At 38.3% G+C, this 16,956-nt stretch overlaps 1 protein-coding gene across 5 annotated transcripts in view; it reads right to left on the bottom strand.

Moving 5' to 3' along the window:
- RELCH (RAB11 binding and LisH domain, coiled-coil and HEAT repeat containing) overlaps window positions 1–16,956 on the bottom strand; it is a 77,303-nt gene that overhangs the window by 58,569 nt on the left and 1,778 nt on the right. For all 5 annotated transcript variants that reach the window (XR_006103406.1, XR_006103407.1, XM_042462073.1 and 2 more), the window contains exon 2: window positions 3,009–3,098. Coding sequence is in view for 3 of the 5 variants with exons in the window: in XM_042462073.1 (XP_042318007.1) it covers window positions 3,009–3,098 (90 nt within the window). In the remaining 2 variants the exon portion in view is untranslated. The remainder of the gene's footprint in view (window positions 1–3,008; window positions 3,099–16,956) is intronic.

Genomic DNA, 16,956 nt, shown 5'->3' with positions numbered 1-16,956 from the left:
TCCTGTCACAGCAGTCCTGTAGAACTCTGTTTTGCTGTTCTAATCTTGTTCCTCTCTGCCAGAAAAACCCAATTTTGGCTTGGTCATATTTCACCTGAACCTGACATGATGCAGGGCCTTGTAACCCTGTCTTCATACTGACCAATAACAATAGGCCATCACTTTGAAAGAACTCACTGGCTGAAACTAAACTGTTTGATACACTCCCTATTTCAGGTTTCTCCACTCTTTCTCAGTCCTGTACTCTATTGTATAAGTGGGGGGGAGGGGGGGAGGGGAACACAGTCTGAAGGATGATTCCAAGTTGTTGTTTTTGGTGGTGAAGATAATGATTTTATTCATGTATATTCCACCTTTCTCCCAATAATGGGACTCAAGGAGGCTTTCACTTGGCTGTTCATCTGAGCCTGAAAATGTATAAACTGGCAGTACAGTGAAAGATCAGCTTGCTCTTCTATGAGCTCTTCCAAGCTGAGATCATTCTCTTTCCACTTCTGAAGAAGGAAGATACTGAACATTGTGAGTGTGTATGCATTAAGGGTTTATGGTCACTGGAATAGGTCTCTTTAGGAGCTCTGTGCTGTGTTGGAAATGTTAGGTTTATTGTGTCATGGGCAACTAGAAATGAGCCACAGTGGGCTTCAGTTTTGTAATGCTCCAGCATATCCTCTCCTCATAATCTGCCTCTTCATCTTAAAGTTTTAGCTCAGTTTTTAGTTAACAACATCTCTCCATGTCACCCAGCTACGATATGTTTAAGGGAGACCCAAGAAAATTACCCTGGCTGCAAGTTAGGACCAGTAGAAGTTAATGTGTTCTTAACATCAAAGAGGAGCAGAAACGGACCTACTGCAAAGCTAGGGAAGCAATGTAAAAAGTCGGTCCTGAAGGTAGTTTAGTTGGTGGGGAGATGTATGGACGATGAAAATATTAGACAGGGATAATGTAAAAAGGGGGAGGGGATCTCACAGATAGTCTTGAAGCAGGAAGAGTTAATGGGAATGGGTTCAAAGAAGCAATTAGGCAACAGTAGATCAGAATGATGGATATGGTAAGATGACAGTTAATTTGTTTTATTGGCATATAGCAACAAAAAATTTTAAATGCAAAAAATATGCACTGTCATTAAAAACTTAGCAAAATTAAAATAAATAATAATAGTAATAATAATATAATAAATAGTTTATTTATATCCCGCTTTTCCAATTTTGACCAAAGCGGTGTACAAGTTTAAGTAAATAAATGTTATAGTTGCTGAATGTAAAAAAAAAAGCTCATTATATTAGTGACTATTAGTTTTTAAAAGAATGAATGGGCTAAATCTAGTTAGTCCTTCCATAATTTGATCCACTGAAATCTAAATTACCGTATATACTCGACTGTAAATCGATTTCACGTATAAATCGAGGGCAAGTTTTGGGGCCAAAGCTATGGATTTTGGTATGATCCATGGATTGGTTGAGGGTAAAACTTTGAGGTTCTTCAGGTCCATGGTGGCTCTTCAGCATTTCCCCGGCAGTGGACAGAGGCTGTTTCTCTGACACAGCGAGGAAGCACCAAAGAGCCCTGGTAGCAGCCATTTTTTCTTTGGAGTGGGGTAAAACACTCACAGGTGCCCTCTGCCCCTTCAATCCTGCCAAGAATCCTACTTTTAAAGTAGACTCTCCCCAGAATTGAAGCTCTTTACTTCTGACCAGTCCACAGTTGTCTGGAGAAGCCAGCTTGTCTTCTCACAGAGGGTGAGGAGCAGGCAGGGGTGAAGAGTCAGTTGGGGGAGAGCCAGCTGTAAAAGGAGATAATGCAGGGAAGGAGAAAAAGGATGTGTGTGTGTGTGTGCACACATGCTGGATTAGGGAAAGTGGGGAGGAAGGTGTGTAGGTGTGTGTTTGTCACTGAATGAGCTGCCATCATCGGTATTACCATACTGACCCGTATATAAGTCAACCCAGGATTTTGGTGTCAATTTTTGGGCATAAATTTCTCAACTTATTTATAGGCTATACAGGATAGTTGTGACTAAAAAGTTCTAATCGTTTCAGCAGTCTTACTCGAGGCAGAACAACATTAGTCAGTAAAACATTTTAATTTTCAAAAAATTTCACCTATGCAGATTTTGCAACCATTTATAAACAGACTCATTCAAAATTTTATAAATACCGTTTTGTCATGGCCTTTGACTAGTACAATAAACTTGACTTCACTATAAATACAACTCAGTCTATTGGCAGTCATCCTATTCATTCAAGCATTTCTAGATCAAAACAGACCATTTAGCAAAAATGGAAACAGCCATTTAAAGATGTCCATATTTAAAAATATTTGAGCATCTTGAGAAAATTTAATTTCCTAGAACATTATACGTGCTGACATGCTTCAAATGGAGTATTCTAAATAGGGCTACTAGTGCTAGTGACAATTATCACAGTGACAGAAAAGCCATAGAGGATAATATGTAACACTAAAAAAGAAGTACTGCTTTGTTTTTGCTTTAATACCAAGAAAACAAGATCTAGTGTTATCAGTTTAATTACTTACTCAAAAAAGGTGACATTACTGGAAGTGTCTTAAGGGGCAAAACAGACTGCCCTGAAGGGGCAGCTTCAAGCCACCTGAGAGCTGGGGTGGGGCCATGGCAATTGCACGCTGCAGCCCCAATTCAGCTTTATGCCGGGCCAAAAAGAAGCAGCAAATAGCTGCTCCATTTTGAACCAGCAAAAAGCTGGTTGTTCTCTCCCCACTGCAGCTTTACAGCACTCTTGCAGCATGCGCTGTGAAATGTTGTGCTGCCAGAGTGCTGTGAAGCCAACCCACATGGAGGCAGCCTAGCGACTTCAGGGTGGCATTGGGGCGTGTGTATGCCATGCTCCCAAGCTGCCGGGAAGCTGGCATTTCAAGCCAGTATGCTTCAGCTCTAACTTAAGTTAATAAGAAATGTAAGAAAAAGTGTGAGGTTTATAAAAACTGATACAAAATAAATGTTTCTCATCTTGTCTGAAAATCTTACTCACCAGCTACCCGTTCATCTGTCTCTCTATTTCCATCATCTGAATATCTGGCAAAATCCAAGGAATCAAGAGTGCTAATGCTTCCAGCTCGATCTTTTAAAACAAGAAAGAAAAAAGAGACTTTTTTTACAAAAAGAAAAAGGAAAAGAAGATAAACTTGCAACCTGAAAGGCTTCAAGTTAATGGGAGAAACACACACTTTGACATCTGATTATAGTTTTCACTACACAGATCACATTCTGAATAGACAGTCTGCACTAAAAACTTGAAGATCAGTTTTACTAGAACAACTAAGAATATACTGCCGACTTTAAATTTGCATCTGTTTATTTTGCATTTATACAATTTATTATATACCGTACATATTTCCTTCTCTCTCTTTTCCACAAAGAGTGTTCTTTTTTTAACATAACTTGAAAAAACGTGGTGGGTGGAATAAAACAAGATAAAACTGAAAAGGAATTGTGTGAGCACAGAAACTATTCCACTGAGATAAGGTGGTTTGTGTAGGGAAATTTAAAAAACCTTTCTGATGATCAGTAGAAGAAAGACAAAAAGTGGAGGCAGAACACCTGGAAGAAAATTAATGAATGTCTCAAACTACAGTATGTCCCCATTTAGGTTAATGTTCATTTAGCAGAAAATGTGTAAACAATTCTTAGAGAATTATCAGCCAATGCATGAATCACATACAAATTCAAGACTTAAAAAAACCCTGAAGAGTGTAGAATTTCTTCATAGGTCTAAATTTCATTAAACAGAAAAATGAAGAATTGTTATTTCCTGTTCACTGTTGATTGAAAGGACTGTAATTATGCATTAAGCCATGAAACATTAGAAAGCACTGTGCTGCATTACAAGACCAAAAGACATATGCTCAACACTGCTGAGAATCTTAAGTAACAGCAGATAAATAAGAATTGGATGGAGACCTAAAATCTTTGCAATTAAAAATGTTTTATTATAGTATTTGAATATCTGAACGCAGACTGGCTTCAGAGAGATTTACCTCTTTTACCTCATGTAACAGTGCCGAGTTAGTTCACACAGTGGCCACTGAGATAAAGAATGACTAACTTTTGTACTTCTTTAAACTAAATCAACTTATTTGGCCACAGAGAAGCTGTAAGATGCCTTTTCCCATCCTTTCTTTAATTTTTTAAAGGATAAAATATCAAAGAAAAAAATACACACACTGGAGAAACTTAATTAGAAACAACTAAAAAGGGACAATAAATTGTGTGGTGACCCATCAGTAAGTAATGAGAAAATAGTATTAAGATTGAAATCCTATGGACATTTAGTTGAGAACCTACTTCTAAGTAAACATGTACAGGACAGGATAGTAAATACTATACACATAAGAACAAGAAAATATGCATAGTTTAATACAGAGGTAAATAAATATTTTTTTAACTTTTATATTGGTGTTCAACATTATAGCTTACTTAATTCCAAAAGTAAGTTAGCAGGTTATTATTCTGGTTTATCTAACCTATTCTCTTCAACAATTTATACCCCATGATTTTCTGATTCATACTCTTTGGCTGACACTTGGCTTTCATGGGAGTCTTCTGAACTCTAGCCACACATACTGTTTGAGCATTTATCAACTTGGTCAACAGGTAGAACAAGTTATGTTGGCATATCACGAAACTGTTGAGAATATTCCACACCCTTACTTTCCCCGATTTGCTGCTTGCTATCATCCATGTTCGACGTAACAAGTTCAAATTCTTACAAATAACATGATGGGCAATAAAAGCAAATCCTTAAAAACTGTAATCTATGCCTCAGCCTGAATCCAACAAGAGGAAACCTACTTAACCAATTGTTGAATGGTGAAACAAGACATACATTTGTTGTGTGTGACCTAAAGTCATTTCTGCCTTAGTGAAACCCTATGGCTAACTGATAACAGCTTTGCCATTGCATTCCTTTGAGACTGAGGGAGTATGACTTGCCAAGGGCACCCAGTGGTTTCCATGGCTGAGTGAGAATTCAGACTTTGGACTCTCAGTGTCCCAGTCAACCACAGAAACCTTTACACCACACTGGCTCTGGACACATAGATATATCCCATTTATTCAAGGAGTTCGCTCTAGTTTGGACTAACCAACAGGATTCAAGCCACTGAGGCCGCATCCACATTGCAGAAATAATCTGGTTTGACACTACTTTAACTGCCACGACTCAATGATATGGAATTCTGGGAATTGTAGTTTTGTGAGACATTCAGTCTTCCTTGTCAGAGAGCTCTGGTGTCAAAACAATTTAACAAGGTAAAAAGATTAAAACTGGTCACAACAGTTTACATGCTTTTAAATCTGAAAGTTTAAGTAAAATCACGTAGGGTCCAAAGAAAATGGAAAGACAGAGAACTAGGCCTCCAACAACTGGGATGTCACAACAGAGAAGATCCTTGTTTTGTGCTTGTGGATCATATTGTGAGGAGCCATTGTTTGTGAAATAGTAAATGGGTACACAGTTTTCTCCTATTTGCTATTTTCGTCCCACAGGTCACATCAATAATCAGTCATATATATTTGAAACATGGTCCCACATAATGTTGAAAGGGGTAATGCCTGCCTATGAAAAAATATAAAAGAGGCTGCCAGTCTAACAGCACTGTGAAGGGAGTTCCAGAGCCTGGTAGCAGCCACTGAGAAGCCCTCTCTTGTGTTCAAGGTGAGACAGAGAACAGGGCCCTCCCAGAAGATTTTAAAACACAGGCGGGTTCACATGGGTGTTTTTGCCAGAGCTTTCCAAAATGGCATTGATTCCAAAAGGGAATTTTAAATCTTCTACATTTGCTTTTTTGTGAGCTATAAGAATGAAAGTACGGTAATCCCTCAAATAGAGTGTTATTGCTAGGTTTGACATGTACACAAGGAATCAAACTATTAACTCTGATTATGTGAACTAATTGCTTAAAGTGGTTTTCAGACTAGGGAAAACTCAATCTCTCCTAAAATAATTGTAAGGGGCTTTGAATATTGATAGCACAAGCAGGGAAAATATTTGTCACTAAAGGCTGAAACAAATGGCCCTGAAGTCGCCCCTTCTGAAGATGCATTGGGGCCATGGCAACCATATGCCATGGCCCCAATCTGCCTTCAACCCGGCCAAAACAGAAACAGTAAAGATTAGCTCCTTCTTAGACTGGCAAAAAAGTGGCTTTTGCCACCCTGCCACAACCCCATGATGGCTTCAACCCACTCTAGCAGCGTACAGCGCATAAATCCCATGCCACTGGAGCACCTTGAAACCGCCCATGTTTGGGCAGCTGTGCTGCATTCAGGTGGCTTCAAGATGCCATCGCAACATGCTACATCTAAACACCACATGCCAATGATGCCCTGACGCGGGTGTATTTGGGCCGTCTGTTCCTGCCCCTAAATCTGTCATCTAGATTCGTAACTACTTAGCTCAGGCTTGATCAATTGCTACTTAAAACAAGCTGCTTTATCTGTGGATTCATTCACATGACTGGGCAGAAAAACCAAACAAACTTCTGTGGTTTAAATAATGACTGTGTAACAGACTAGGCTGGAAGAAGAAAACCAGCTTCCCTACTTATGCTCACCTTTCTGGCAATCTTGTCTGTCCTTTATTAAACACATATTTAATTCCAGTGGTTCAGAACCAGATTTTATTACAAAATAATCTGTTGATTCTCAGTCAGAACAATGCATGTGAACTTTTAGGGGCTTCAAAGGGAGTTGTTCATTGTACATTTACAAGTGTTAAATTCTTAGGGAAGTTTCATACTGGACTTTGGGCACTGAATAAATTTGTTAGGCTTGAAAGATCAGATTGTTATTTGAGTGCAAACTTCACTACAATAAAATGCAATTCTTCTTCTTCTCCTTTCTGGATGCTGCAATGAAGATGCAAACAGATTATGAAATTAAAATCTGGTTCCAGGAGATGATGAACAGGAAATATTGAAAACCTTAAATCCTAATTTGGTGTGGCAGCTATGCAATATCAAATTAACTCAAGAAATAGGAAACTGGACTGTATTTAAATAGAGGCTTCTCTCGCCATGTTCAAAGAGTAGACTTTTAGGAGATACTGTACAGATATACTGAGATAAAAAAGTTCATCACAGCTGAAAAACCAGTTTATGAACTAAGTTTGTGACTTGAGCTTCATTTTACTCACAAATGTTAGTGTTTCTATTTATATATTAAAACTAAAGTTTAACTTTCAGGGAGACTCAAGAGGAAATCTGCTTTTGCCAAGAGCAGATAATTTTTTTATGTGACACTCACTGTGTACAGTACTAAATTCACTTGATTAACATACCGCTATGATTGCGATTTTGCCGAATTAGCATTCCATGTGTACTCTCTAATACATATTTTTTTTCCAGTGATAAGTCACTTAGTGTAACCAAATCCTACCTACATATCCTCCTTGTGTTACTATTCTATTTGACTTTTAGCAACTTTAAATCATTCTTCATTTATGTAATTCGTCTCATGTCAGGCTCGAAATGGATATAGGAGGTATCTCTGAGGAATCTGAGATACAGTGTAGTTTGATAACATTATAAACTCATGAAAACTGTTGATAAGAGAAATTCAAGCCCCCACCTTTTTTTACTCTACCTTTAAATCTGCTTTGCCTTGAAGGATCAGAAATACTGTTTCTGAGAAATACTCTCAGAAATACTGTTTCTGAGCCTTTCAGAAGTAATTGACAGCGAACCATTGACAAGATCAGAAGTACTACAAGAGAAGCCGAAAAAAAGCTTCTTTGTGGCTGAGTGTCTGCACTAACACCTGAGGAAAAGACAACAACAGTAGGTAGTGGAAGCTAGGGAATAGGGCACTGTCCCAGCCAACCTCCAGCCAACCCACTCTGGTTTGCCTCTTGGTCTATGTTGTGGCATTGTCCATTTGGTTCACTAGGAGAAAGCCATCTCTCAGATTTATCTTTGCATAATTCAGGAAGCAACTCACTAGAAGTAGCATAAGCACTGTGTTTTTCACCCTTTATAGGCATAAGAGCATCTTCCATGATCTACCCAGTGCAGGCACCTGAACTGGCTTGAAGTAGAGGATGCTGCTGCCCCAAATCCTTGACTGGTCAATTATTCATTAAGAATCAATCAACTGGACCTTTTATATCTTTTTCTCGCTGCTTCCTGCCCCTCTCTCCCCATTGGCAAAAAATAGAATGGAAGCTAAGTTGCAGTCCTGAAAAGTAGTGCAATCAGTTGTACTTGTTTATTAACTGAGAACCACTTGAAGGCCAATACTGTATGTTGTTGTTGTATGCCTTCGTTTCTGACTTGTGGCGACCCTAAGGTGAACTTATCACGGGGTTTTCTGGGCAAGATATGTTCAGAGGGTGTTTTGCCATTGCCTTCCCCTGAAGCTGAGCATGTGACTTGCCCAAAGTCACCCAATGTGTTTCATGGCCCAGGTGGGTACCTTTAAAATGAAAACCCTGGGAAATGGAAGGAAAAGGCCAGAGAACTCTAGGAAGCTGTATTTGGTTTTGCAACAACTGTGACAGCTCAGATGGTGTTTACCAAGTGCTTTGGGTTGCATTCACAAGCAATCAGACCCTGGTGAGTCTCAGTCTTGATGTGCTGGGAGTCACTACCAGCCTCATACTGTCCACAAGCAGTACTTAGTCAGTTAGGCCTCAGCCAAGCTATAGGAATAGCTTTTCCTCAATAAAGCTGAATTTATTTCAGTGCCCCTACACTGGAGTGTTACTGTGGCATGCAGTCAAACTTCAGGAAATGATATTCCATCTCAAATTAGGAAAAACTACTTGACAGTAAGAGCTGTTCTACAGTGGAACATGCTGCCCTGGGGGATGGTCAAGTCTCTTTCATTGGAGGTTTTTAAACAGAAGCCGGGTGGCCATCTGTTGGGGCATGTGTGTGCTTTGACTGTGTATTCCTGCTTGGCAGGAGGTTGGATTGGATAGCACTTGTGGTCTCTTCCAACTCTACGATTCTGAGTCTATGCACAGTGTAATGATTTACTTCAGAGTATATTTATGTATATTTATGCATGTTGTCCATTCAGTTTTTCAAGAGCTAAAGTCTCAGAGGATAAAGTCTAATATCTACCCATCATTTCCCCAATTGAAAATGAATCAAGTGTCAACAACACACTCGGAACTAATTATTTAAACATCCTATGAATGGGAATTGATGCTTTCTCTTGGTCTTGCCACCATCTCAGCCTTGCTTGGTGAAGACATAAGAGAAAGCCTTCTCAGAGGCTTCTCCCACCCTCTGGAACCCCTTCCATGAAAGCTGGGATGGACTTCTCCCTGCACTCCTTTCACAGGTAGGCTAAGAACATTTCTGTTTAAGCAGGTTTTTAATGTGTAAAAGCAGTGAGGCTTCTCATTAGGGTGTGTGCTTTATTGGTTTTTAAACTTTTAAATGCCCTTTAAATGATTTTACATTGTTCTAATGTAATGATTTTTAATTGTTTTAAAAGTATATGCTTAGGTTTCTAATTTATTCTTTTTGTAAGTTGCCTTGAGTCCCACTCTGGGGAAAAAGCAAAACACAACTGAACTAAATAGAAATAAATTAAAATTGAAGTAAGAAGGTGTTGAGTTAAGCTAGACAGACTTGGGAGTTAATAGAACTTCTCCTCAATCCATTATGTATACTTTTTATTTTATTTCTATTTTTTAAAATATTTTTTATTAATTCTTCTAGGGTTGTAAAAATATATAATCAACTGTACACACTATACACATAAATCAATCACAAACACACATAATTATACATAAACAATATAGTGACACATCAAAACATAACTTCCTTATTGGTTGTATTTTTAAATAAAGTTTCTTGATTTTCTTATCAATGAATTGATCTTTGAAATTTCTATACATTTAACATTATAAACTTTATGAATCTCTATTAACTGCTTTTCCTTTCTGTCCACTATATCCTTCAATTTTATGGAACTATCAACTAGATATCTCATGTGTTTATAATAGTTCCTTTATTCTATTTTGAAATTATACCTCCTAGTTTGTATTTTTCAATCTTTTCCAAATTCAGCCCTTTTGTTGTTCAGTATCTTCCATTCTTCTTTTATTATATCTGTTGATTTGTCTTTAATTAAAGTTGTTAAATGTCCATTGCTTCTTTTAGTTTTATCATCCATTCTTCATTGGATAGTATTTGTTAATTTTTCTGATACATAGCATAGAGATTTCTAGCAGTTGAAACCACATATAGTATTATCTGTCTATATTTTTTCCCTCACCTTTTTCCATGTTATGGGTCATATTAAGCAGGAAGAGTTCTGGGCTTAGTGTTATTTTTATTTGTAATATTCTTGTAATCATATTATGTATTTTCTTCCAATATCTGGCTGTCATTGAACATTTCAACCACATGTGATAGAATGATCCGCACATCTCCTGACACGTCCAACATTTTGTTTTACCTGTTTTATTCACGGTGTTTAATCTTCTTGGAGATAAATACCATCGATAAATCGTTTTCAGAAAATTCTCTTTATAGTTTTGGCATAAAGTAAATTTGTTTGTGTCATTCCAAGCTTTTTCCCAAGCCTGTAGTTCAATAATTTTGCCTATGTCTTGCACTCAATTTATCAGTTTGTTTAATAGTCTCTTGTTCTAACTCTTTTCCATTCAAAATCTTATAGTATTTTGTTATGTGATGTTCTCCTTTTTCTGTTAATAACTTATCTATTCCATTCATTTCTACTTCAAAGCCTTTGATTTTCTTATCCATTTCATATCTTTATAACTTTCAGTTAGTTCTTTATAGAGGAACCAATTGTTATTCAGAGCTTCTGTATTTAGTTGCTCTCTTGTTTTCATTCTAAATTCTTTATTATTTCCATGTATTAATATTATTTATTTATTTATTTATGTTATTATTATTATTATTAAGATATCTTCATGTCTGATCCATGGCTCTCTTTGGTTCCATTCCTGTAAAAGAAGTTGGATGTCCAAATGGATGTCCATGTTGGCTTTTTAAAATTCTCATCCATACCTTAAGTAGTGGTTTCCTGATGTAATGGTGGTCAAAGTCTTTGTTTTCTTTTAATTTGTTATACCATATATACATATGCCAGACAAATCTTGTGTTTTCTCCCTCAAAATTTATCGTCCTTTCATAGGCTAATTGTAGCCAATCTTCTATCCATGTCAAGCAACATGCATAGTAGTAAAACTTAAGATTTGGTAGCACACACCCACCTCTTTCTTTGGGTTCCATTATGTATACCTTTAAACAGAGTGTAAGCTTATATGTTTTCCCAAACATGCTAATACTGTATACTTTTACCCATTAAGCAAGCCAATAAGCTATTTCTAGAGATGTTTCATATTTCTAATTCTGCTTTCACTGAAAGTGGGTTACTTGTGAAGGAAAATGAATATGCCTAATAAACGGAAGAACCATTTTGCTTCCTGGTCACAAGTTGCTGACCAGAATAAATTATATTTATTTGCTACATTCAAAATACCCACATGACAACTGTTTAATTTCTAGAAAAAAAGATGCCGAAGTCTCAAGGCAAGAGTGGAAGCAGGGTTGAAACAGAAAATTAGATCTGCCAGTTCTTCCCTCTGGTGACTTCTTGGCTTCCTTCACCCTTTGCCTCACTAGACTCAGTGGGCATGAATAGCCTATGGCAGTAGGAAAAACAGATGTTGCTCAGGCCATGGGGGGAGACTATGGATACAACAGAGGCATGCTTTGTTAAGTCAATAAGAGAGTTGATTGTGTGAAAAGAGAAACAGAGGAGGAGACAGAGAAAAATATGTTTTTTCCACAGCCATACCCACTTTTGTTTGTTTTATTTTTTGCTATCCCAAGTAAATAAGATTACCATATATACACAGCTATAAGCTGATCTCATGTGTAAACTGAGAGCAGGTTTGGGGGTCAAAATTATGGCTTCTGATATGACCTATGGATAAGTCAAGGGTAAAACCTTGGGGCATGTAACAAAGGATCTAAAGGATGAAGCAAAGTAAAACAGTGCCAAGGGACTTACAAAATTTCAGCAGGCATAACTATGTTCACAGTAAAGGCTGGATGGATAAGAGACTAGAGGGGGATCATTGCTTCCAGGACAGATTATGCTCTTGCCTTTTGCCAGGGGATGGTTCCCTTTTTATAAAAGTTGAAGTACAGTACTTACACTGACCTTTGGTAAGTCAACTCAGGCTTTTTGGGTCAATTTTTTGACTAAAATGTATAGACTAATACATGAATATATACAGTAATCTACTTTACTTATTTAAGAAGTGTGATCCGCCCATTTGGCTAGTAGTACCTGAAAGATTGTGCTATGATTAAAACAGGTGACACTGAAGTTATTTTCAACATGCATCTTTCTTAGACAGTCTTTAGAATTGTTCATGGGAATCTGAACTACAAACCGTCAGTCGTAAAAAACAAAAAAACATTTAGTACATCACTGAGTGTGTGGACCCTTCAGTAGTTGTTAGCTGTCCTGGGACAAATTTGCAGATGGCAGTAATATGGCTGAGGAGTGCTGTTTAAAACAGGGTCAGGAAAATGACAGTCCAGGGGCTTTGGAGAAGTCAAAGGCTATGAAAGCAGGTCACATGTGGGTAGTCCCAGTGCTATACTTTCACCCTAACTGATCTAGAAGAAATGTAAAAGGGATTAAAGACTGTCAATTTAATAGCACTGACAGAATGCAATTGCCCACAAAGTCTTTCCAAGCTCATTATAACTGGCATCATAGAATTGTAACTTCATCACAAAGCTCTGTAGTCTTCAGGTTCAGTTTACAATAATGTAACAAATGTCAGCTTTAAAGATACTTCTTTTTTTTAACTTGCATTATGTCTAAAAGAGAATCTATTGCATAGAATAATTAGCTCTAAAAATACACAAACTAGTTCACACTGTAAGCCCTGCTTGTCAATACATTCCTCCCTGTCATTCCTATGTGTGATCCACAATAATGTGCAAAATGATATGACTTGCTTAGTGCAAGTTAATTTCACACCTAACCAAACAATTTATTTATTATCTAATTTATATTCTGCCTTTCTCCCAATATATAGTTTTATGAGACAGATAGTCTTTTCTGTCAGAGAGCTCTGTTGCCACAATCAACTACAATGTCCAAAATTCCACAGCATTGAGCCATGGCAGTTAAAGTGGTGTCAACCAGGATTATTTCCCCAGTGCGGATACAGCCTGTGAAAAAACCCTCTCTCAAGGATCTTATAACTTGGGTAGGCTGGTATGTGAAGACACAGTCTTTCAGATGACCTGGACCAAGCCACACAGTGCTGTATAGGTCACAACCAACACCCTGAATTGTGTCTTCAAATGAAATAGTAGCCAGTAAACCTGTTTTTACAAGGAAGTTATATGTTTCCTGTAACTTGCCTCAGCCAGCAATCTTGCCACAGCAATATGGAGCCAAGTTGTGTATGTGATGACCTTAATTAGGAGATGTGTGTGTGTGTGTGTGTGTGTGTGTGTAGTGATGGCTTTTAGCTTTTAACAACAAACTTTACCACACACACACACACACGTAGAACCTATGAGCAGAGAAAAGGGAATGGTACCTCAATGCTACTGTCACTCCCAACGTACTGTTGGTAGTCTGTGTCTTACACACACACCCCACCTTAGATATCTGTGTTTTAACATGGATGTGTGCAAGGGGGAACCTTGGACAGGAGTATCAACTCGCATGTAGGCTGTCTCACCATTAGAACACCTCCATGATCAATTCTTCCAATAAATGGACAGCTACATAGTAGCAACTGCTTAAATGCAGCCTTCAGGCGTCCACACCAACAAGAAGATATGCAAGAGACATCTTTAGTGACGCCAAGGGTCAGCAGTGCAGTTTTGTTGCCATTTCTCCATGCCAAGGTTCTCTGCATGGAGAACACCTGAATAAACCTGTAAACTCCTGGCTATTCTGGGTCGATGTGCTCACCATATGGTACAGCCTTCAGTAATCACACAAACATTTTAAAAGTCTATGCTCTAAATGAGTGCTTCCCAAACTTTTGTCCTGCAGGTGTTGGGGACTACAGCTCCCAGAAGTCCCAGCCAGCTTGGCAAACAGCCAGGAATTCTGGGAGTTGAAGTCCAAAACATCTGGAGAACCAAAGTTTGGGAACCACTGCTCTAAAGGTCTTAGTTAAAGCACAGTAGACCATGATTTCTTGTGATGTAGAGAAAGTGCATGCCTCAAGCCTTCTTTTCTACTTTGCACATATGAAGGAAAATGTATTAAAACTTCCAGTCCAAATTTTGAACAAAGCCCTGCTTAACTGAGTTTTGTCTGAATTCCAGTCCCCCATATTTGAATAAAACAGGAAACTGTGATTTGGACTTGAAACTTTCAATGTCCTTCCTTCAAAGAAGGACAGAAAGCAGAGTGTGCCATTTTACCAAGTACTAAAAACTTGGGTGCTGTATGATGAGGGGAGCTACTGTCACTGGTCCCAGCTTCTGCCAACCTAGCAGTTTGAAAACATGCAAATGCAAATACATAAATAGGTGCCACTGCAGTGGGAAGGTAAACAGCATTCTGTGCAATCATGATCAGAGTAGTCTCTGACAATGCTGGCTTTTTGGCTTAGAAACGGAGATGAGCACCACCCCCATGGTCAGACATGACTTGACAACCTTGTCGTCAATGGGGATTGCCTTTTTAAAGACTGAGGCCCTGTGCAGACCGGCCTTAAAGGCCAGCTTGGGGGCTGAGTTGGGGTGTGGCATCCACATGACCCAAATTCCCAACGCATCACAGAGTACCCTACCATCCTATTTACTTATGGTGAAGTTCACCAGAAAAATACTCCTAAAGGTTTCTGATGGTACCATGCTACTGATCAACCCCTGGGCTGTCATTTAGAAATAATTATGAAAGTAAGAACAATCCTGTGCAAACAGATGCGCAGATCATTTGGTATTCACCTTTGTTTTACAAAAAGACACAGATCCCCAAATTACCAATTCAGTACTAAGAACCAACTCTGATCACTGCTTGCAAAATTTATGTCAAGAACCACTCATTTCAATATTTACATCCCAGCTTACATGAAAAGATCTCAGGGTGGGATGCAGAAAGCAAAACAACAATTTTAAAAGAGTCGAAAACAATTTATACAGTAATTAAATCAACCTGATTAATTCAAATTGTTTCACCTTCAGTCACAGCACAACATGATCCTGTTCTTCTGTCAAAGAAACACACTGATATGACAATTTTCAGCATTATCAAGGAAAGAATTATGTGTATCTCAGGTGTGTAAATATATTCATGTGTATCAACACTTTGCAGGAGAATCATTAACAGCATTGCCACTGGATTTTGCTTTTCCTATCTGTCTCACTGCACAAAACTGTACTTCTTGGAAGTGAACATTTTTATTGATCAACACCATCTGTACAATACCACTTGCTGACTGAACTGAAACAAATAGCATTCTTGTGATGTTTGAGCCTGTAATCAAAGCATTTTTGTTTCCTATTTCACTTACTTATTGTACTTTATAAACAAGGGTTACTGCCAAAACAACCCAGCTTCTACAGCACAGAGTAATTCCTACAGCGTTAAATTAACACACCCTGCCACAGGAATTACCATTTCCCAATAATTGTTCTAGGGCTGACCACACCTCCACAATGACACAAAATGCTAACACTCACAAGGGTGTCAAGGGCTGCTTCTTGAATTACAACATGGAAAGGTTATGGAAACAGAAAGAAAAAAAGGTGATGCTTTTTATTTAGGCAATGGGTAATTCTTGCTTTTTCATTAATTAGGCGATTGCATTATGAACTTAGGTTGGTGCTTTAGTATCAAACTACAACTGACACTCGAGTCCTTTTTTCCTCTAACAAGTCTTTTAGAAGAGGTTCAACTGAGACAACACCTGGTATTGCAAAGATACTACCAAATTTAAATGCCCTATAGATCTGAAGGCCCACTATGATTTTTGCCTGCTGTGTATATATGTGAATAAGCAAGAGAGTACCGTAAGTGCTAACTGCCTTGTAGGTCTGAGAAACTCAACATGTACACCAACTCCACATATCTTTCAAAACATACCCCTTAATAAGACAATACACACTACAACAATATAGGATAGTGTGTGTTTGGAATCTATACTCTCAGACAGAGCAAGTCTATAAACGTGTAAACACCTTGCAGCAGAATAATTAACAGCATTGCTACTGAGTGCCCAGCTGGTTGGGGGCATTTAGCTTACAGTTGTAAACTGCTTAGACACTGTTAGTTCAGTATGAAGCGGTATATAAATGAAGCTGTTTCTTTTGTTTTAAGTGTAATTGCACACAGAAGAGCTTAGTTGGGTTATGTGGTTTATTCATATGGTGGGAACTTGCATGTTTACTGAGTCCACATGTTCACTCAGAAATAATTTCTGCTATGCACAATAAGATTTACTGTGAGGTAAGTGCAAAGGTTAGCTGCCTAAACACCCTAAAGGTGACTGAACTTGGAAGTTAATACGGGTCAGCCTTGGGTGGCCCCAATCTGCCTTTTTCAGGCTGTCTGTTTTGGCCCTGTTTCCCAGTTAAGCGTGGTAAGGTATCAAATGCATGCACCTTCAAAAAGGTATGGTGGTGTTGTAACTGACAATACATGTGATGGTCATCTAACAAGGCAGGGTATATGAGAGGAATCATAACCCGTGGCATGTCAGACCACTGGCCTAGCAAGATGGATCCTGCAACTGAGCCTCTCAGATCTCTGCTTCCATTGAAGTCTAATGTCTATTAAGCCATACAGATACAAAAGTAGTATGTATAGGGATCTTGTAGCACTTTTGAGACTAAGTGAGAGAATGATGCGTTAACATAAGCATTTGTAGACTTGGAAGATGAGGAAGGAGACCAAGTCTAGGGAAGCTAATACAGTACCACACCTTTCACCCAGTCAGT

Source organism: Sceloporus undulatus, chromosome 4 (assembly GCF_019175285.1).
Source record: "Sceloporus undulatus isolate JIND9_A2432 ecotype Alabama chromosome 4, SceUnd_v1.1, whole genome shotgun sequence".
Taxonomy (NCBI): domain Eukaryota; kingdom Metazoa; phylum Chordata; class Lepidosauria; order Squamata; family Phrynosomatidae; genus Sceloporus; species Sceloporus undulatus.
Note: the sequence above shows the minus strand (reverse complement) of the source record. Positions and strands in the feature narration are given on the sequence as shown.